This window comes from Sminthopsis crassicaudata, chromosome 1, assembly GCF_048593235.1.
Source record: "Sminthopsis crassicaudata isolate SCR6 chromosome 1, ASM4859323v1, whole genome shotgun sequence".
Taxonomy (NCBI): Eukaryota; Metazoa; Chordata; class Mammalia; order Dasyuromorphia; family Dasyuridae; genus Sminthopsis; species Sminthopsis crassicaudata.
The window spans coordinates 384,548,275-384,571,410 of NC_133617.1; the positions used below are offsets into that span (position 1 = coordinate 384,548,275).

The window sequence follows — 23,136 nt, forward strand, 5'->3', positions numbered from 1 at the left end:
GGGTGTGCGTCGTGGGTAATGAATCGCATACACAGTCTCATCATTGAATTGGTGATGTTCGGAGATCATAGCGGTAGCCCCCGCCTACACTACAGAGAGACGTCAGTCTGCTGAAGTTGGTAGTATAATAGCACCCCCACCCATTTCACGCCCCCCCCCTCCCCGATTTCCATATAAATTCAGGTTACTAGCAGCCAGAGCAGCTAGCGGCAGAGGCTGTAGTAGCAGCTCCTCCTCCTCTAGTCATCCTCCTTTTCTCCTACCCCAGCCTCTGGAGGTAACCGAGTACAGAATTCGAACTTGGCACCCGGACTCACCGCATCGAACAGGTTCCAGATCTCTCCATCCCGGGGACCAGACAGAGGCGCTATCATGCGAGGCTGCGAGATCTCCCTGGTCCTTTTGGTCCTGGTCCTCTGCGAGACGCCCTGGGGGACCGCGGCTCCCTTGCAATCAGTTAGCGTGGAGAACCTGATGGCCAAGTTATACCCGAGGGGGAACCACTGGGCCGTAGGTAAGTGTCCCAGCGCTGCACCAGCTCTCTTTTCCTCCGGGGGACTTCCACACTAGATCTGTTTTACTTAGCTTGCCCTGTGAGTCCTCTCTCTCTCTCTCTCTCTCTCTCTCTCTCTCTCTCTCTCTCTCTCTCTCTCTCTCTCTCTCTCTCTCTCTCTCTCTCTCTCTCTCTCTCTCTCTCTCTCTCTCTCTCTCTCTCTCTCTCTCTCTCTCTCTCTCTCTCTCTCTCTCTCTCTCCCTTATTCCGCGTTCACTGTTGGACCAAGGCTGGGGGCTTCTCTAGCCGTACAGGTACTAGCCCTTCCATTTAGACACATACTTCATTCATCCCAATCCCCCGAACATCCCTTCTTGCCTATCCCTCCCAGCCTTTCTGGGATATCAACTGGTTCCTAGCGGTTCGCACACGTGTCTTCCTCGAAAACTCGTAGGATCCGCTCATCACCTGCCAGTCACTCAGGACTGGCAACCTCTGAGCCTCTATCTTCACCTACGCCATCAGAGTTGGTAAACCAAGTAAAGTCTCCTTGGAGTCTTCCCTCAAAATGGCTTTCCGCTTATAGACCCACTTTTAGATTTGTGTATATGCGCTCCATTCCCTACCCCCCAGGACAACTTTAGAGTTTGGCTCGGTCCGTCGGGGGGTCGGTCTGCCAGCTCCCAGCCCCACATTAGGCGGCGGCTCAGACTTCGCTCCGGGCTCCATAGAGAGATGCTGCTCTTCAGCGGTGCGCCAAATCTTTGTGGGGTAAGCAAGAACCCGTACGAAGAGTTCTGGAGCCCCGGCAGAGGGATTTGCTATCTGTGCTTCCGTTTCTGAGTTTGGTTCTGTTAGTTGCTGCTGTTCCGCGACGTTTTCCGTTTTCCTTCCTTTCCCCCCAGTTTACAAAGAGTTTCTTTCTCAGGAAGATATGGCTCATCTTTTCCTCACCTACTAGAAGACGTCCATCGGGATCTGGGAATGGGGAGGGGGAGCTGCTTCCTCTGCCTTCGGAGAACTCCTGACTGGCCTTCCCTCTTTTTCTTCCTTCCCAGCCTTTTCCTTTCCTTTTTTTCATGCGAGGTTTCCTTTCCCTTGCTCTTTTACTGCTATTCTCCAGCAAACAGTTGCGGGGAACTGGGGTTCTTGTCTCCCTCCGTATCTGGGAATTGGAGGAGAGAGGGAACCTGCGGGATCCGCGACAGAAGGCAGCGAGGCTTTAGAGGCTTTGTCTAAGTTCGCTCACTTTCCGCCCCAACCTGAGACCAAGTAACGTTCTTCCCTCAGTATTGCCCTCACTCTGTCTCCTGGCTCCCCTGGAAGGAAGCAGCTTCTTCAGAGGTATCATTGTCCATTGTCTTCAGCCAGCAAATCTCCCTTACCTGTAGACCTGACCGCTACCAACTTAACAGAGAGGAGCGAAAGCAGTGGGAGAGCAGACACAAATGTCACAGAGCCGAAGGCATCTGTGTTTCTTCCTACTTTTTTTTTTTTATTCATTTTTCCAAATTTTCCCCTCCCTCCCTCCACTCCCTCCCCCCGATGGCAGGTAATCCCATACATTTTACATGTGTTACAATATAACCTAGATACAATATATATGTGTAAATACCATTTTCTTGTTGCACATTAATTATTAGCTTCCGAAGGTATAAGTAACCTGGGTAGATAGACAGTAGTGCTAACAATTTACATTCGCTTCCCAGTGTTTCTTCCTACTTTGAAACAGTTACTGAGAAGATGGGAAGCTGTTGTTTTATTGGACAGTTCCCGGTGAATTCCAGGAGAAATAAAGCAAACACATCCCCCAGCTTCAGGTGCTTCAACACCATCCCCTTGCTTCCAGCACTTACCTCTAGTTAGAAATTGGATCATGACATCTTAGGTATCATGTTACCTGTTAACATCCTTACCCCCAAGGGACCTTACAGGTGGTAGGTTTGGGAATGGTCAGTCAACAAATATTAAATATCTACTGTATGCCAGGCATTGTGTTAAGGTCTATTAACAAAAAAAAGTCCCTGCTCTTAAGAAACTCACAATCTATGGAGAAGACAATATACAATAACTTATGTTACATACAGCTTAAAGTGGAAGTAATCAACAGAAGGAAAGCACTAGAATTAAAGGGGGTGGAGAAAGACCTTCTATTAAAGACGAGGTTTTAGTTGAGACTTGAAGGAAGCCAACAGACAGTGATGAGGAAGAAGAGATTATCATGCATGGGCGACAGCCAGTGCAAATGCCCAATGGGGAGATGGAGTGTTTTGTATGAAGCACAGCAGGAAGAATATTCAGGAGGATGATATAAGGTACAGGAACCCCAGAAAGAAGGTGGGAAGTTAAGCAAGTTTTATAGAGCTTTGAACTAGAGGATTTTATATTTGATCCCTGGAGATTACAGAAAGAGAGCTGATGGAGTTTATTGAGTAGTAACAAGATATGGTCAGACCTGCATTTTAGGAAGATCTTTTTGGCAGCTGAGTTGAGGATGGACTCATGTGGGGAGAGGTTTGTGACAGAAAGACCCATCAGGGGACTGTACTAATAGTCCAGGTATGAGGACCTGTACCAAGTGAATTCAGTGTCAAAGGAAAATGAGAACCTATAGGAGAGAAAGATTGGAGATAATAGGGAAGGGAAAGAGTTCTTGAAAAAGCTTAGTCAATAGCAGGTAGTTGTGTAATGCTTGTATTTTTGGAGAATATATTTGTTTGAATTTGTTTGAGTAGATGTTGACCTTTTGCTATAAAATTCCATCTCCACAACAAGTCTATGGTGATCTTGAGATTCAGCAGCAAAAACATTTTTTGGTAAATCTGTAATTTTGTCAGTCCAGAGAACTCCTGGGAAGAACTGAAAAGTTTTAAAGTGAATACTGAATACTGGGAATACTGAACAGTTAAGCCCCCAGGCCACAGTAGATTATTGTGTCAGAGGATGGACTGAATCCATGTCTTCCTAACTCTAAAGTTGGCCCTTTACATCACATTGCCTCTGGGCAATAGTGATGGGTCACAGTTGAGCAGCCCTTTACAACTGTAGGAAGCATTTTGTAAAATAGGAATAATAATTGTAACTGCCTCACAGGATTATTGTGAGGACTGCATGAAATAACATATGCCTTTTAGTCAGTTATCTTTTATTAAGCACCTACTATGTGCCAAGCACTGTGCTATGTTCTGGGATTACAAAGAAAATTAAAAACCAAAGCAGTCCCTGCTCCCAAAGAGCTCACAGTACAATGGGGACACAACCTGCAAATTATTATGTATAAATAAGATATGTAGAGGATATACTGGGAGGGTATGGAGGAGGTCTAGTGAGAACCTTGAGTCCGGAGATGAAAGTGTTATAGTTGAGGAATGACAAGGCCATTGTTTCTGTATCGCAGAAGATGGATGGAATCACCTCCAAAAGAGACTGGTGGTTATATAAAGTGCCTCCTTTCCATAGAAAAGAGACATGTATTATAATAACAATAGGTGATATTTACATAGAATTTTAAAGTATACAAAGTACTTTACATGCAGAGTACTTGAGGAGGGGCTGGGAGAGGTAGTAAAGCATTACAAGACTGGAAAGATAGGAATGCCTGGGTTATAGAGGCTTTAAAAGCCAAACAGTAAATTTTATATTTGATCCTGGAACAAGATGGAATTCCAGCACTTTTCAAACCTTAAAGTGCTATATGTATAAATGCCTGTTATTATTGTTGTTGTTACTGTTATCATTATTATTGGGGAAAATGCATTGAAGTTGGAATTAGAAGACCTGGGATCTAAGTTCCTGGTGTTACTTACCAGCTTTGTGAGTCTAGACTGTCACTTTCCCTTTTTAGGTCTGTTTACTCATCTGTAAAAATAAAAGGTTCTGAAGAGGTGAACCAGCTCTAAAACTCTATACATTAGATTTGTTCTATGTAGCCCTAAAAAGGCAAAATTAAGACCAATCGGTAGAAAGAACTAAAGTCAGATTTATCCAGTAAATGGAAAATTTTATCATTTAAAACTTCCAAACAAAATGCAGTGGTCTGCCTCCAAGTATAATATGTCCTCTGTCACTAGAGAGTGGTTAAGTAGATGTAAGCCTGATCCCTCAAGAATGATGTTCTAAGGTTTCACATGATTCTAAGATCATTACTGAGAATGAAATTACTTCACAACCAAGGGAATGCCATCCTTTTAATCGATCCACTTCTGTGTCAGACCTATAGTTCAAGGTTTATTTGGGCTTGCAAAGAGTCATTATTAGGGTCTTTAAAGACATCCCCAGAGTCTCTAAAATAATACCAAAAAAGCTTTCTTGGACTTTCTCATGGAGGAACTCTTGAAAATGTAGCTCTCAAAGGCTTCATTGAAGGCTATCATATTTGGTGCTGAAAGCTTCTCTGTTTTTCCTTTCCTGACATATGTAAACAAAAAAGATTGAGAGCAAAACTAGGGGAGAAGAAACACTTTTTTAATCCTGTAGGGACTGGGAAAAGCATGGTTTGTGTAGACTAGGCCTATGCTGAATTATTTGAGGATACTGATGAGGAAGAAAAATAGTGGTAGAATTTTAAATTTAGGCCCCCAGATAAAACAAGCAAATGCCACATCCTTTTTCATCTCTGAAGACACATAATTTAGTTTTAATTACATCAAACTGTAGTTATATATTGGTGTCCAGGAGGAAGTTGTCAGCATATATTTGTAGATTTGTAAGTGAATTACTCCTTCAATCAGAAAGAAACACGATAGTGCAATCTAAACTGTTAATGGAGAACAAGTTTCTAAATTGACAACTTAATACAGCCTCATTTGGCTTGATATTTATAGGAATGTTTTGCTTCTGAATTGAAAATGTACATCTGAGTTTGAAATTGGAGAAATACAGCAGAGATTCCTTCTGACGCTCCTTGTCGATAGACTAGCACAGGACAAAGAAGCATTGGAGCCAGTTCAAAAAGACTTATTTCCAAAGGATCCAAAGGATTTTGTTATGGTACTGTTTTTATCAGTAACATAGTCTCATAACATAGATTTTACAGGGTCAGACTTGTCCCCAGTACTGGGACTGGATGGTAGTTATTACCAACTTGTTGATTGTAGAAATGTTCATTCTCTAATAGTTCCTCCAAATTGCGCAGGCAAGGATTGAAAAAAAAGTTTATTAAGTGTTTACTATCTACAAAGAACTAGGAATACAAATAGAGAAGCAAAGACAGCCCCTGCTTTCAAAGAGCTTAAGTTTTAATAGGAAGTTTCAACTGCAAGTCCAATGGAAAGGGTCCCATGATCTTTTAAATACATTGGCAAAACACATAGTAATGCATCATCTTAATGCTATTTCCACTGACAAAACTATATTCTTTTATGATGTTGTCAAGGACTTTTGTGAATGATTCCTCCCTCACCCCCGTAGCTGTGGCTCAGATAGGGTAGCACCTATAGAGAAGGATAACAGGTTACATCACCCCAACAGCTGCTTTTGTAAATGATGGCTGTTGGACAGGGCTGGTGGTTTAGAGAGAGGAAAGGCACTACAACTAATAGGGTTCTGAGCTCAGGCTTCTAAGTTGTCTCTACCTTAATTAGAAAGGAAGTGATGGCCAAGATGGTAGCAGTAATTGGATTAGCTTTGCAATTCCATCTCTTGTCTCTTCTACAGGGTAAGTTGCTGCTATATCCAACTAAGCTGGTTTGCTTACCCTGTGGGCAGGCAATTGGTAAACATGGTAGGTCCCTTCTTCGTGAGATTGTCCCCTCTAATGATGGCAAGAGTGGCTGATTCATAATCAGTGCCAGTGGTCTATTATATAGCACTGCTATTCCTGGGTTCATCAACTGGCTTATATTAACATCATTCCATGATACAAAGTGAAGATGGTAAATGAAAGCTTTGTTGGAAATAAAGTTTCTTTTCTAATGCTGAGTTCTTCATATGTATAAAGTGGAATCATCTAAGAAATGGCTTTTGGTGGGAAATGAAGCATATATTATTAATGCTATAGAGACAATTGAATTTTTTGACACTAATAAAACCCAAAGGCACAAAAATAAGAAACCACAGTGGATTCTATTCACATTCTTGAATTTTTATAATGTAAACATTATAAATGTTTATAATATAAACAAAGCTGGGAAAAGTCCAGAAGGGATTCAAATATTTGTGCACACTCATAAGGAACTAATATGACATGAATTTTCATATAGAGTGCTTTTTAAACTATCAGACTTATGGATAGATAAAGAATTTATGAATAAACAAGAGAGAGAGCATTGCAAGATGTAAAATATATAATTTTTATTACATTAAATTAAAGAGGTTTTGTCCAAATAAAACCTATTATGAAGTCAAGATTAGAAGGAAAACAGAAAATTGTGGGAAGAGTGAATTTTAAAGACAGTTTCTAGGTAAAGCTGCGAATCTCAAATATAGAGAGAACTTTATCAAATTTATAAGGATATGAGTCATCCTCCAATTGATAAATAGTCAAAAAATATGAACAGGCAGTTTTTGTTTGTATAAATCAAAGCTGTATGTAGACATAAAACAAAATCCTCTAAATCATTATTGGTTAGAGAATTTTAAATTAAAACAACTTTGAGATATACCTATCAGATTGGCTAAAATGAAAGAAGGGGGAAATGACAAATATTGAAGAAGATATGAAAAGCCTGGTACTGTGAATTGATTCATCCATTTTAGAGAGAAATCTGGGACCATGCCCAAAGAGTGTAACACTTTAAATATATATCCTTTGACCCAGAAATATCACTAATTAGGTCTACTTCTTTTTTTTTTTTTTTTTTTTTTTTTTTTTTAAGCCCTTTCTTTTTTTTTTTTTTTATTTATTTATTTATTTATTTTTTTTTTATTATATATATATATATATATATATTTTATAATATTATCCCTTGTATTCATTTTTCCAGTTTACCCCCCCTCCCTCTATTCCCTCCCCCCGACGACAGGCAATACCATACATTTTACATGTGTTACAATATAGTCTAGGTACAATACATGTGTGCGAATATCACTTTCTTTTTGCACAATAAACATTAGAATCCGAAGGTACATGCAACCTGGGCAGACAGATATTAGTGCTAACAATTTTCATTCCCCTCCCAGTGTTTCTTCTCTGGGTGCAGCTACCTCTGTCCATCATTGATCAACTGGAAGTGAGTTGGATCTTCTTTATGTTGAAGATTTCCACTTCCATCAGAATACATCCTCATACAGTATTGTTGTTGAAGTGTACAGTGATCTTCTGGTTCTGCTCATTTCACTCAGCATCAGTTGATTTAAGTCTCTCCAGGCCTCTCTGTATTCCTCCTGCTGGTCATTTCTTACCGAGCAATAATATTCCATAACCTTCATATACCACAATTTACCCAACCATTCTCCAACTGATGGACATCCATTCATCCTCCAGTTTCTAGCTACAACAAAAAGAGCTGCCACAAACATTTTGGCACATATATGTCTCTTTCCACTCTTTAGTATTTCTTTGGGATATAATCCCAGTAGTAGCGCTGCTGGGTCAAAGGGTATGCACAGTTTGATAACTTTTTGGGCATAATTCCAGATTGCTCTCCAGAATGGCTGGATTCTTTCACAACTCCACCAGCAATGTATTAGTGTCCCAGTTTCCCCACATCCCCTCCAACATTTGTCATTATTTGTTCCTGTCATCTTAGCCAATCTGACAGGTGTGTAGTGGTATCTCAGAGTGGTCTTAATTTGCATTTCTCTGATCAGTAGTGATTTGGAACACTCTTTCATGTGAGTGGATATAGTTTCAATTTCTTCCTCTGAGAATTGTCTGTTCATATCCTTTGACCATTTATCAATTGGAGAATGGTTCGGTTTCTTATAAATTTGGGTCAGTTCTCTATATATTTTGGAAATGAGACCTTTGTCAGAACCTTTGTTTTTAAAAATATTTTCCCAATTTGTTACTTCCCTTCTAATCTTGTTTGCATTAGTATTATTTGTACAGAAACTTTTTAGTTTGATGTAATCAAAATCTTCTATTTTATGATCAATAATGATCTCTAGTTCTCCTCTGGTCATAAATTCCTTCCTCCTCCACAAGTCTGAGAGGTAGATTATCCTCTGTTCCTCTAATCTATTTATTATCTCCCTCTTTATGCCTAAATCATGGACCCATTTTGATCTTATCTTGGTATATGGTGTTAAGTGTGGATCCATATCTAATTTCTGCCATACTAATTTCCAGTTTTCCCAACAGTTTTTTCCGAATAATGAATTTTTATCCCTAATGTTGGGATCTTTGGGTTTGTCAAAGATTAGATTGCTATAGATGTACCCTTTTTTGTCCTTTGTATCTAATCTGTTCCACTGATCTACCGGTCTATTTCGTAGCCAATACCAAATGGTTTTGGTGACTGCTGCTAATAATATAGCTTTAGATCAGGTACACTTAGACCACCTTCCTCTGAGTTTTTTTTCATTAGTTCCCTTGCAATTCTTGTTAGGTCTACTTCTTAAGGTGATTAGGGAAAGAAAGGAAAAGAACCTATGTGTTCTAAAAAAATTATAGTGATGGCAAAATTTGTTCTAGCAAATAACTAGAAATTGAGAAGATGCCCATCAGTTGGGGAATTATTAAACAAGTTGGAGTATGTGATTGTAATGGAATACTGTTATGTTTAAGAAATGGTGAATAGCAAGCCATTCTCCAATTGGTAAATGGTCAAAGGATATGAACAGACAATTTTCAGATGAAGAAATTGAAACCATTTCTAGTCATATGGAAAGATGCTCTAAATCACTATTGATTAGACAGATGCAAATTAAGACAACTGAGATACTACTACACACCTCTCAGATTGGCTAAGATGCCAGGAAAAGATAATGACAAATGTTAGAGGGGATGTGGGAAAACTAGGACACTGATATAGTGTTGGTGGACCTACTAATGGACCTAACCATTCTGGAGAACAATTTGGAACTATGCCCAAAGGGTTATCAAAATGTGCATACCCTTTGATCCAGCAGTGTTTTGACAGGGCTTCTATCCCAAAGAGATCTTAAAGGAGGGAAAGGGACCCACATGTGCAAAAATGTATGTAGCAGCCCTTTTTGCAGTGGCAAGAAACTGGAAACTGAGTGGATGCCCATTAGTTGGAGAATGGCTGAATAAGTTATGTATATGAATGCTATGGAATATCATTGCTCTATGATAATCAGTAAAATTAGCAGGATGATTTCAGAGAGGCCTGGAGAGACTTGCATCAGTTCATCTAAGTCTATGTAAGATTATAAGAAGATAAATTCTAATGGACATGGTTCTTTTCAACAATGAGATGATTGAGGCTAGTTCCAATGATCCTGTGATGGAGAGAGCTATCTACAACCCAGAGAGAGGACTGTGGGAACTGACTGTGGATCACAACATAGTATTTTCACTCTTCTTGTTGTTTGCTTGCAATTAATTTTCTTTCTCATTATTTTCCCTTTTTGATGTGATTTTTCTTTTGCAGCATTATAAATATGTATACATCTATTGAATTTAACATATATATTTTAACATGTTTAATATATATTGGATTACTTGCCATCTAGGGGAGATGGTAAAGGGAAGGAGGAGAAAAATTTGATACAAGGTTTTGTAAGAGTTACTGTTGAAAAACATTCATGCATATGTTTTGAAAATAAAAAGCCTTAATAATAATTTAAAAAGGAATGATGAATAGGCTGATTTTAGTAAAACATGGAAAGACTTGCATGAAATAACAAAGAATTAAATGAGCAGAAAAAAGAGAATATTAGTGATAGTAACAACAATATTATTCAAAGAATAACTGTGAATGGCTAATCTAATCTGAGTGTTAACATTTAAATCAACTCTAAAGGATTTATGGAGGAAGGTGCTACATATTTTCAAAGAAAGAAATGACAAGTAAAAGTATAAATAGTATGATTTTATATATCTATCTGTTTATATTTGGCTATCTATGTCAAATGACGGTCTTCTCAAATGGTGGGGAGAGAGACAATTCAGAAGTTAGCAAAAATAAATAAAATTAATTTTTAATAAGGGTCCTTTGTAAATCTTAAGGCACTATATAAATGAGTCATTATTTACTTTTAGATTGGATTTGCAGATTTTTAAGTTAATTCAGTCTGAAAGAAGCATGATAGCAAGTTAAAGTGGTATTTTTCTGTGGTTTTTTAAATGTGTATAGAGAATTAGCAATGAGGATGATTCCTTTAGCAATGCAAATTTGCAATTTCTTTGCAATTTATTGGTCTAGAGAGTTACTTGGGGCATTGAGAAGAAGAAAAGTAGCTTGTCAAAGCTGTGTCAGAAGTAAGTCATGAACCTCTGATGCCCATATATGGCATCTTTATCCCATATATGACATGGCTCATATTTGTTGCTGATAGCAATTATTATTATCATTATTAAGCCATCGAATCTATTATACTTCTAGGAATAATTGCCACAACTATTCAGATTGAAGAAAATCTCTTCTTTATAAAGATCTTTAGAGAAGATAAGATGTTCCAAGTTTCTTCTAAAACATTTCGGGTTCCTTTAGTTTTCATTGTTATGAAGCCTTTCTTATAAACACTATTTTTATGTTGACTTGGATTGTTTTTAAAGAGAGGACAAAATATACTTTCTGTCTTTCTGATGCCAGGAAGGCAAAGATTCTTGTGTTTTGACCAACTACCTGCATCTTCTGTGGATGGTATTGGACTCTAGAAAGCAAAAATTGTATTGGAACCCCCACTTACTCCCTAAAGCTGAAAGCTCTGATATAGTTTTAAATTCATAGTGATCCCCAGCTCCTTAAATCTGCATAAAGTTAAATGATACTCTGCATTCTGAAAAGTCATATGGGTTAATCCCTTCTATGGATATCTTAACAATATTAAAAAGAAGATATCTAAAGAGCTTTTCTAGTCCAGAATTTTCATTTTATGAATGAGGAGACTTGAGGCTTCACATGATGGAATCCAAATTTATCTAGTTCCTCATGCCATTAGCTAGACCCATTGCCTTGGAATTCTGACTCAGGCCAATATTCTGGTCTTTAAAACATGTTGTTGATACAAATTACAGGAAGAGCTTTGAGATTTAGAATTTGTGGATTCAAATTTGAATCCTAGTTTTGTTGTTCAATCGTGTGCAAAGTTAAGTGACCTGATTTAATTTACAGTTTGTTTAGTTATGCTAGAAATCTATATGCCATAAACTACTTAATGAAGGACTAAACCTTACCTTAGTGGTCCTTAATATTCCACAGACTCAATCATAATATGACAAATTGTGCCTAACTTATAGATACAATGTGCAGATGTCACCTTCCCCATTGTACTGCAGAAGGTTGATAACAGTCATTATCCTTTCTCAGACACTGCAATTTCTGACATTTTTTAGGAAAAAAAAACTTATTGGAATTTCATTTTGATGATCATTTGGAAGTGATGGAAATTCCCTTGTAAAAGAAGTCATTGCTTTTTAGCTAGGAGTGGGTGGATCAGTAGGGATAGAAGTTTTTTTCTACTTATAGTGGAGAAAGACTTCTAAAACACTCACTATTGGTAGTGTTTTCTCCCTCCTTAAGTGAGGCTGACTGTGAAGCAATTCAAAACTGAGAGCTCTTCACTTGTGAGTCCTAAATCAAAAGCATATTACATTTCTAAATATTACCAGTCTGGCTGTGCTGCAGAACCATCCCTGTATATCTAGAGCTTCAGCAAGTCCATTTAAGAAAGGAAATGACTTAATGCAAACATATGTAGTAGCTCAATCTATCAACAATCTGAACCTTGAAATGAGACTGAACATGATATAATTATATTGACCGAACTTCTTCTTGAAGAAAAGATGACAAAATGTATTCTCTTCCTTTTTTGCACATGTGGTGAAGAGGGGGAACAGGTGGGGAACTGACTATGGGTTTAAATTTAGCATACACTGTCAGACCCAGTTAATGGTTTGGGTATTATGATGGTTAGTTTTTATGAATTTTTTTTCACTTTTTTCAAGCATTGATTAGGTACTATGCTAAACTTTTCACAAAAACTCTCTCATTTGATTTTTACATTATTCCTGGCAGGTAACTGCCATTTTATCTTACATGTCATTTACCAGTATTTTATAGTTGAAGAAACTGAGGCAGACAAGGATTAAATGATTTATTCAAGATCACATAGCTAGTAAGTATTTGAAGTTGGATTTGAACTCTGGTCTTCCTGAAACCAGCTCTATTCTTCTATTCAACTGTCACCCAGCTGACTCTTTTTTTTTTTTTTTTTTTTTTTGCTTTTTGTATAAAGGATGGCTTGCTGCACAAGGCAGGAGACATGAATTTATGTAGAAATGAAAGCATCAGATGAAAAAAAAATGCCAATGAGAATGTTAAAAATTGAATAATCTGAATCTCAAATTCAATATCCTTGTCTGAGACTGTATGAGCTGCAACAAATCTCACTCCTCATGCTTGGTAAATTTCCATCCATTCAGTGAATTTATCCACTTCATAGAAGCCTATCTCTCCATCAGACATATGCTGTTAGTTTGAAACTGGGTCTGAAATAGATTGTGTCAGGAGTAATCACGAATGCTTTGTGTGAGGGAAGCTTTGGCCAGTTTTTCCCCTCCACTCATTACTTCCTTAAAAACTGTCAATTCTGGATGAAATTTTCCAAATTCAGTCTCAGCTAAAGTCTCAATATACTTTAAAGGAAAAAAATTCCTGTGACAAATTGGATTACAGAAAAATAGAAACACAAGGAAACACAACTTTTCTTTCTCAAAGAAAAGCTTTGAGTCTTATTATCAGCAGTAATTCAAAAAACAGCAAGGGAAAACATTCAGACAATGGCATTCTCAGTTGGGAATAGAACTTATTACACAAAGAATTGAACAGAGGATGCTATAGTTAGACGGGATCTTGGGGATTGTATAAAATCCACACACTTCAGTTTTTACCAAGAAGGAAACTAAGAATTTGAGAGGAAGAATGACTTGGCCAAGAGCCTACAGATACAGAAAGGACCTCAGAGGTCATATGGTATAATGGAAAAAAGATTGAGTTTGGAGTCAGAGGACCTGGTACTACTGTCTATGTGACCATCAGTCAATAAAGAAGCAACTCAGCATATTTTAAAATTGGCTTTATTTTCTGGTTAATAAAAAATAACCCTACATAATCCAGTTACTTTTCTTTTTCATTTCTACTAACACTTTGGTTAAGTAAGTGGTTTTCTAATGTTTTTTTCCCCCTCCTAGGACATTTAATGGGAAAAAAGAGCACTGGAGATTTCCCATATGCTCATGAAGGAGGAAACAAGGCACCATTTTCACCCATGGTACCTGATATTTCCAAGCCGCTAAGTGAATACCTGCAGTGGGAAAAAATGGAGAAGAATTTATTGCCCTTATTAGAAGGAAAGGATAGTAGAAGCAGTCAACTACTTCGGCACAGTCTCCTGGGCTACCCTCAGTCCACTGGGGACTTAGACAGTGATGGCAGCACTAAAGATGTAAGTAGAAAATGTAAAGGTAAAGTAGGTTTGAAAGGGGAGGTTGGACAGGAAGGAAGTGGAGAGGGGTTGAATTGTTTGCTTGCTTTTTCAGTTTGGTACTGCATAGTAATTTTAAGATTGAAGAACCATTGGTGGTTCACAGAATTTGAAGTATTATACCCATTTCCTGTACTGTATTGTACTGGATTTAATCTGGGAAGGGCTAGGTTCCCTTTACTCACAGTTTCAGCTCCTTATTCCACTCCCTCAATCTGAGCACCATGGGAATAAATTTGCTTAAGGTTTCTCCAGAAAGGGAAGTTAAAAAGATATTCGGTATGAATCAATTATGGAACACTTATTCCTAACACAAAATAAAAGCTAAACCAACATAAGACTCACTAAATGCATTAACAAAATGACTTAAAAACAGTTATTGAATTTGTAGCTACTCATAATCTTCTGGGAAGTTAATGCTTAAACCTCATCAAATACATAAAGCAATTAGAACTGCTGAGATATTTGATATTTCACCTTAGTCCTGCACTATTCAAACAACTTCTAGTACATGTCTTCTGGTTACAAATAGCCAGGCTTGGGACAATCCTCTACTGGTCTCTCTTTCTAAGAGCTTTGGAATAAGTTGCCAGGGTCTTCTTCCTTTCAGCTCTGAATCAATGGGAGCCAGAATCCCTGAACTTACCAAACTCAAGTTTTCCAAGTCAAGATATATTCATCTTGATATAAATACTCCACCACACCACCAGTTTAGCAATAAACGAATCAGCACAAATGAGATTTGTTTTCACTGTCATCTGGAATAATCCACAATATTTTGATGTAATCACAGTTTCTAATGAGAACAAAAAACATTAAGATCCTTACAGAAACCTCAATTCAGACATTATCTTCTATTTTTCTGACTGGGGATAGATGTGAACTAACAATGGACATAGCCATTCCTGTAGATTTATCCTTTAAACTGAAAAAGAAACTTCTAAAGGATTTAGAACTAATTACAATGTATCTGTTTAAAGTAATGAGATTCAGTGTATCAGTTCATCCACTTTCAAGTGATTATTGCCTCCCACAAATGTCATGTTTGAGAAGGTATATTCATATTCAATTCAAAAGTTCAAATTCAACAGTGTCCCTCTGTGCTAAGCATTAGGAAGACAAACATGAAATAAAGAGCTTCTACTCATCATTTGTGGGCTGCTGCTCTTGCTCATGGGAATGCCCACTGAGAATTCCTTTGAGAATGGAGTAGGAAAGATAAGAAAAATGCACAGACAAGCATGATGAAAATTAGAATATGTAACAACATTACAAATTAAACTAGAGGAACACATTAGAAGCAAGAAAAGTACTGACTTTATAATTGCAAATTGTATTTTTCTTTTTTTAGACAAAAGCAATATTCCCCAGCTTGATCACACTCTCTTTGGAATAAGTTGGCTCAGCTCTGAACCAATGGGATCCAGAAACTCTGGCCTTAGCAAACTCAAGTCCTCCAAGCCTAGATAAATCACATTTATATAAATCACATTTATAGACTCGGATCTACATAGTTTTTCGGCCAGTCCCTAAGGTCAAAACTGTCCCCAAGGGCAAACATTTGCCAGCACCAAAACCATTCTAAATATATTACTGGTTCTGAAACCGATTCTAAAAGAGAAGTCCCAGAAGTGCATTCAGCAATTAGCAGATTAGCCACTCGATCCCCTCAGGGGATGACTTTAAAAGATACAAAACTCATATGAATATCAACTTTTCATAAAGCACATTCAAGAACTAATCTAATGGGAATATAAGCAAACTTCATCATTTTTTTCTACTAAAGCAAGAAGAAAAAAAATTATTTTTTAAATTGGAAAGCTCATTCCCTTTATTCTACTATATGACAAAAACTTGTTCCTGGTTATATAAATATCAAGTCTTTTTTTTTCTTAAAGAGAATTTTGCTATATTTTAACTCAGCCAAAAAAATTTGTCGTTTCCTTTATGTAGATAATTTTCTGCCTATTATGACAATGTGCTTGTCAAAAACTGGCTCCATGTAAAGTTCTTCTATTCATGTAGAGGGCATACTCTGAACATAGTTCACAGGCCTTCCCGTACGAGTTAACAGTGGCATAGTAGATCAAATTGGGATCAAGAAGATTGGCTTCTTGTTTGACCCATACTGGTTGTATGATCCAGGAAAAGTCACACCTCCAAGCAGCTCTCTATTCAAATGAGTCATTATAGACAAGATACCCATCTCATTGGTTGAAAGAATGTCCAGTATAATAGTTCTTTATAGCAAAGGAATCATAAATCTGATTTCCCCAAAAATTGTCTCTTATTGATTCCAGATGATGGTATAAAGAGACTATAAAGTCACTGAGCATTTCTAAAAGGCATAGTTTGCTGATTGATCTACACAGAAATATTCAAGAGAGAATGAACTTCAAATTTAAAATTATCTTCATTTTTACATCAAAGAAAATTGTTCTCTCTTCCATGGCAGGCTTAAAGCAACATGCCCTAGTGCTGGCTGTCCCTGAGCTGCAGTGCATATTTGGAGCCTCTCCTTGGTTTTGATTACATACATATTTCCTCAGCTCCAGGAGAAAGAGTCACTCATATTGTGCCCTGAGACTATAAAGCAATGAGTGTGTCATTGAGAACAAGGCTCAAGGGCCTTGGCAGGCTTCTGCCAAGTCAATGTTGCAGTAATAGACCCCAATCCTCTCGTTTTACAGTTGAAGAAACTGAGACCCGAGAAGGTAAAGTGAGGAAGTAGCAAACCTGTGATTCGAATCTTCAAATATATACTCCATCTAAGATTTCTGGAACAGCTTTACAGAAATCTCAGGAATGTATAACTGAGTTCAACTTTATTCTAGGGCTTCATTTGTAATCTGAGATAATTTGAATTTTCCTTTGCATGTAGGTATGTCCCCAGAGGAATACCTCAAACTTTTGTCTCTGGTGGCCATGGATAGAAGAGGCTGGGCAGCTCTCTGGAAAAGAATCAAGAGAAAGAGAACTGAGTTTTGTAGATTCATATCTCAATAGGCCCCTGTAGATGACTCACTAAGTGACTTTGATTTATTTCTTTCAGTTGTTTGAAACCAGAAGAGTTTTAATGATTAGAAAACTCAAAAGCAGCTAAGAATCATTCACCTGCATTTTAAGTGGTCTGGTCATTCTTGTAAAAAAAAGCAGAATCAATTCTCCCAATTGAGAGCATGTTCACTTTTTTAAAATAGAAATTTAATTAAAAATTTTGTAATAATACTTTATTTCCCCCCCAGTACATGTAAAAGCAATTTTTAACATTCACTTTAAAAAAATTTTAGTTCCAAATTTTCTCTCCTTCCTTCACCTACCCTCTAAGAGCATACTCACTTGTAATAGCCACCATGCACATATTTATGAAAACCTGTGACTTCCTCCCACTCAGAATCAGAGATCCGGAGCCAGAAGAGACTTTGGAGATTATTTCATTGGACCTCCTCATTTTGTATATGAGAGAGTCCAAAGAAAGAAGTTGAGAGACAGGTAGTAACCAGTCAAGCTGAGATTTGAACTCACATTCTCTAACATCAAAGCCAACTCTCTTTTTCACAGCATCATACTCAACAAGAAGCTTCTTTTCAAGAAGAATTCTGGCTCAGAGGCCTTTGACTTTGACCACCCTCTCTATGTAGGGTTCATGAATAGTATGATTTCCTTTTTCTTCTCTTCTTTAATCCACTTAGGCCAGACATGAATTCAACAGCAGGACGTTCATTTCAAGTCAGTGATGGATTTCTATTGATTCCCTCTCAAATTGTTCCTCTTTATAACCAATGGCCCACATTTGCAAGATGGATGATACTGATATTGGAATATGGCTGGCAGAGTTTAGTAATACAAGTTGTGGTGATGGAAGAGAGGGGAATTTAATTGGTCAATGTGGGGATTGAACTCAGGACTTTGTCACCCTAAGCAAAACAGTCAAGCTATAGACTATATAATAACATCACTTGGGATAGCAGTCCTTTATTTATTTGCTAGCAAGATATTAATTGCAAGTCAGGAAATTTGAATTGCCTGAGTATCTTAGGAAGATTAATGAGAGCATGGCTAGCAGGTGCTTTTTCATCTAAATGGATGAAGTATTCTTTAGGAACAAAGTAGTATCTTCCCATCATAACTAACTATCCTTTCTTCAGTATAGTTAATCTTTGCCAGCTAAAACTGAAACATAAAAACCTAAGTGAATTCCTGTTTCCAATTGTCTTAGCTACAATAGTCTGCAGTAATAAGTAAAAGAATACTTGCAGCCCTCTCACAGTCAAAAATATGGTATGGTGAAAAGAGTGTGTTGGCCCTAGATCAGGAGCTCCAGATTCTAAGCATGGCTTTGTCAGAACATGATCCTGAATCAGTCAGTTTATCTTTATTGTCCTCAGTTTTCTCGCATGAATAGAGGGAGTTGGCAGGTAAATATAGTGGATAGAGCTCCAGATTTGGATTCAGAATAGAATAGTTCAAATCCTGTCTCAGACACTTACTAGCTTTGTGACAATGGGCAAATCATTTAATATCTCTTAGTCTCACTTTTCTCATTTGTAAAATGAGAATAATAATAGCACTCCCAGGGTTGCTATGAATTTCAAGAGATTATACAGTAAAGTTCTTTGTCAGCCTTAAAGTGTTCTATAAATGATAGCTGGTCACTATTATTGTTATTGTTGTCAACATTAATAGATGATCTCCAAGAACCATATTATTGGAAGAGAATCTGCAAATGATTTGTTCTAGAACAATGTTTATTTTTTTATATTTTATAATTCTATAGACAAGGAAACTGAAGTCTACAGAGGTCAAGGTTTCTTTTAAGAGCACACAAGGAGTAAGCAATTGTCAAGTTTAGATCTTGGATCCTTTTGATTTCAGAGCCAGTGGTCTGTGGACCACAATGTACAACTTTGTTCCTTAGTGAAACTGAATCAAGTGGAAACAGATGACATCTTCCTTCTGGCACAAACCTTGTCCCCCAAATGTGCTAAAAATGACCCTACTTCTGAAGTCAGAAGACTTAGATTCAAATTCTTCCCATGCTACTCTGCTGAGATCTCATACACTGTGACTGTAGGCAAGTCATTTATCCACAGAGGGCCTGGGATTCCTTTTGGTAAAACATGGAAGAGAATTTGAACAAGATGATCTCTGAAGTCTCCTTGATTGGAGATCATCCAGTTGAACCCACTCTTTTTAAGTATAAGGAATCTGAAGCCCTGGGAGAGGAACCATCTGCACAAGATCACAAAAGTGGAATGTAGCAGAGGAAAGATTTGAATCTAGGACTTCTGGCTCCAAGTCCAGAATTCCCATTGTACCGCAATTCCTATGAACTTATGAAGAAAAAAGATTTTGTCCTTCATTGAAGACACTGATGTTGACTTGGTTACATTTATGAGTAATTAGAAATTCTCTTTGTAGCTGTGAAGATGCCAGGGTTTAAATCCCATATACCTTAGGGTTCTTAACACTTTTATCAACTATGGAGATTGTATATATGTATGTGTAGTTTGTTTTCTGAGAGGCTATTAGGAATGAGTGAGTTGCCCAAGGTTACACAGCTAGTAAATGTTTGAAGTAGTTCTTCCTTACTCTAGAGCACTGACAATTGACAATAACGACAGTATGTCATTAAACATTTCTTTCTTTTCCTTCTTTTCTTTTCTCTCCTTCAAGGTGATGGAATCCTTACTTCAGGTTCTTGACATGAAGGAAAGCATCCTAAGCTGAACTGGAGACGGTCTCTTTCAAAGGAACAATATTCTTATGCGACTATGATCTATGAGCACTGATTGTGTCAGATGACAATGTTCTTTGCTTTGCATAAAAAAGATTTCTTTTGAGCAAATTATGTCACTATTGTTGTATCTTTTCACCTTGGCTAAATCCATGAGTTTTTTAAGCAGCATTTTGTTTGAACTGCTTTACTGTCAATAATTGTCAAGGAAGGATCTGCTGATCTTTACATTTTCCCAATCCGTTTAGTCTATTTGCTCTTTCTTTTTAAGACTTCTGATATGTCAATAATCAATAAAAATTAAAATTCTTTTGAAAAGGCAAGTTAATGCTATTGCTTTAGTTAAGAAATGGTTGGTTGTCAGTTTCATGCTAATCCTCAGTATTTTCAGTTTATACAGCCTGGAGAAAGCCAGTTACTTAACACTTAAAAAAAAAATTATCCTTTATTACAGTTGCTACTCAGCTTCATTTCCTCTTCTGCTTCAGACCAACCCAACATACTTAATGGGGACATACTAAAGTTGGATAGGCTGACTATTAGTTGCTAAATATTGACTCACAATTTACTTCCTAAGTTCTATATGATTGCTGTAATCAAGTATCTGAAAATCCTCCATATGGAGGAGGGAGCCGATTTGTTCTCTTGGGGTTCAGACAGTAAAATCTGAAGTAATGACTATAACTTGAAAAGGGATGAATTTTATCTTTGTGTCAAAAAACATTCCCTAATGAGTGGAAAAATGGAAAGGAATATCCACGTATTGAGTATATTGTAGCAGGAATTCCCTTTTAGGGAGAGGTTGCAACTGGAAAGATTGGGAGATAGTTAAATATAGGAAGGCTATAGTCTAGGGTTATGAAGAGTTGAATGTGATTGAATGATGTAACAACAAGAACAAATCTTCTCCACTAAGGTATTAGCTAATAACTTAAATTGTTAGGCCTTTCCAGAATACATAAAAACCAAAAGAATTTGAAGATGGAAAGGCCAAAGACAAACATCATTAATAGTGTAATTACAGATACCATGACAAATCAGAGAGATATTAAGGGTCACAAGGTCTTATCATCATCTATCACATTATATTCTGACATCTAAGGTTATTCTTTAATCTTGTGTTCTAGCAGCTATCACTCATTTTTCATTTGTTATTCAATTGTGTCCAACTCTTCATGACTCCATTTGGGGTTTTCTTGGCAAAGATAGTGGTTTGTAATTTCCCTTTCCATCATTTTTAATAGTTGCTCCCCAAAATACGAATTGCTTATGCAAATCTTCTAACCAAACATTAGTGACAGGAAGTTAGTTAGTTTGCTCAAGTGCCAAATTGAGGTTTCTATCTATGAAAGTGAAGTTTACAATTCTACTACCTAAAAAAGCCATCCCAGAACCTCACTTTCAAGTAGAACCAGAATTGCATTTGCCTTGTTTCTGGAACCTAGGATGCTTCTAGGATGCTCATGTCAACTCCAGAGAATCATTTGGGGTTACATAATAACCAAGCATCAAATTCTGTGAGAAGTCAAGCCCATTCGGCAGATTCAAGATAGCTGTGGCCCACAGGAGGATATGCAGTGAGAAAAGAAGGATGTATTAAAAAGAAAGGGTGAGGCAGGTTAGAAATCCTTTTAGCCGAGCAGGGTAATAAAGAAGAAAAACACTATAGGGAGGCAATAAATGTTTTTCAAATATGTTCTCTGAGCAAAGCCTTGTATTGTGAGGGACGGAGCTGACGACTGTGGGTAATTCAGCCCGTGGTTATGATCAGAGGTACAGCAACAAACACTTTAGGCAGCCCATTACAATTTTCTAGCCCCACAAAGCCCACCTTGGATTTTCCTCTGGGGGTATTTAATCATCAGAAAACACTTTAACCCAGCCCAGACACACATAGTATAATCATCAGTGAAATGCAGAAAAATATACTAATCCCTTTTTTAACCATAGATGATCTTAATCAGGAACCAGGAGTGCTTTGTGGAATAATTCTTGAAGGAAAATAACAAAATCACTCATTCTGAAGGCACTTCTGGTAACTAATTATTTTGGATGAGAGGAGTAATCATGCTTACTAAATGCAACAAATGCCTGGAGCTGTGTATATTTTTTCAGTTCCTAATTCTTTTCTATCTTTTAGTTTGTTCCCTTATCCCTAAACAAAACTATAGAAACAGAATACTTCCTTAATTTTTCTTATCCACGTCCAGTTTTAGAACTTTTTTTTTAAAGAAACTTATCTACAGATTTGAAAATATCAATTTAGAGTCAAGACAATCAATCAACAAGCATTTATTAGGCATTGGGATACAAAAAATAAACATCTCTTACCTTCAAAGAAAGAACATGTACACAGATAAACAGCCATTAGTGTCCTTGTCCATAAAATAAAGGGGGAAAACTACATATCTCTAAGATCCTTTATAATGTTAGATGCTCTGATCTTATGGATCCTGAGGAAAGGTGTCCATTTAAAATATCTGATAGATAAGATCAAATCTTGATGCTGGTTTTGTTGGGCTAAGAGAATCATTTCAATGGCATACATGGAATCACCACATTATCACGGTCTCTGCAAAACATCTTGCAAAGCTAATGGGAAAGCCTCCTGGTCTCCAAGGAAAGAAGTGAGGGGGTTGCTGCTAACTCTTCACTTCTTACTGAAAGACTTCATACAAAGCGTTTCTCCTTTCTGCATCAATGAAACCTGAATGGCATGATCCTTCCCTGGAAGTGCCTGGCAAAGAAGCTTTTGTACAATACAGCCACGAGATAAAGGTCATTTGTGGCTGCCAGTCATGCCTCCATCAGGCCAACCACATTTCACAACTAAGAAGATAGCCTTGATTCTGAAGCTCTAGATGACATGCAGAGAAGTTAGTTCAATTTTTTGTCTTTTTGTTTGCTTTTCCCTTGCCCTAAATTCCTTACTTCCTTTGTCCTGGGTGATAAGGGCAGAGTTGGTATGGATAAATGGCCCATGACAGTTCATAATACTGAAATTGGCAGAGAGGGTGAGGTAGATATGAATGAAAATCATTTTATTTTTTAAAAGGGGGAGATTATTAAGGGACTTGTTGTCCTAGACTTGACTGACCAATAAGGAAGAACTTGTTAGACAAGTGCAACATACATGAGTCCCTGGCAAAGTATCTCAAGTTCAAGGTATTCTTTGGGGCTTGTACCCACTCAAAAACCATAGCTCAGGAACCTTTACCAATTGGTTAATGTTAATTGGCCAAACAGAGCACACAATTTAAAAGAATTTAATGCTCTACTGAACTAAGAAGAATACTGAAAACACATTCTTCCACATAAACTCAGTATCCAATCTGCCATAAATATATACACT

At 37.4% G+C, this 23,136-nt stretch overlaps 1 protein-coding gene across 1 annotated transcript; it reads left to right on the forward strand.

Annotated features, from left to right (window-relative positions):
- Positions 1-220: 220 nt before the first annotated feature.
- On the forward strand, positions 221-20,095 carry GRP (gastrin releasing peptide). The gene is made up of 3 exons (XM_074286230.1): positions 221-514; positions 13,755-14,008; positions 19,724-20,095. The coding sequence occupies exons 1-3, from the start codon at positions 373-375 to the stop codon at positions 19,775-19,777; spliced, it is 450 nt and encodes a 149-aa protein (XP_074142331.1). The 5' UTR covers positions 221-372; the 3' UTR covers positions 19,778-20,095.
- Positions 20,096-23,136: the final 3,041 nt, after the last annotated feature.

What these genes read in the sequence shown, in the direction of transcription:
- GRP (XM_074286230.1), top strand. Translation starts at nt 373, where the DNA reads ATGCGAGGCTGCGAGATCTCCCTGGTCCTTTTGGTCCTGGTCCTCTGC. An exon ending in GGGGAACCACTGGGCCGTAG is followed by an intron (nt 515 to 13,754) that starts GTAAGTGTCCCA and finishes TCCCCCTCCTAG; the next exon opens with GACATTTAATGGGAAAAAAG. An exon ending in GTGATGGCAGCACTAAAGAT is followed by an intron (nt 14,009 to 19,723) that starts GTAAGTAGAAAA and finishes CTCTCCTTCAAG; the next exon opens with GTGATGGAATCCTTACTTCA.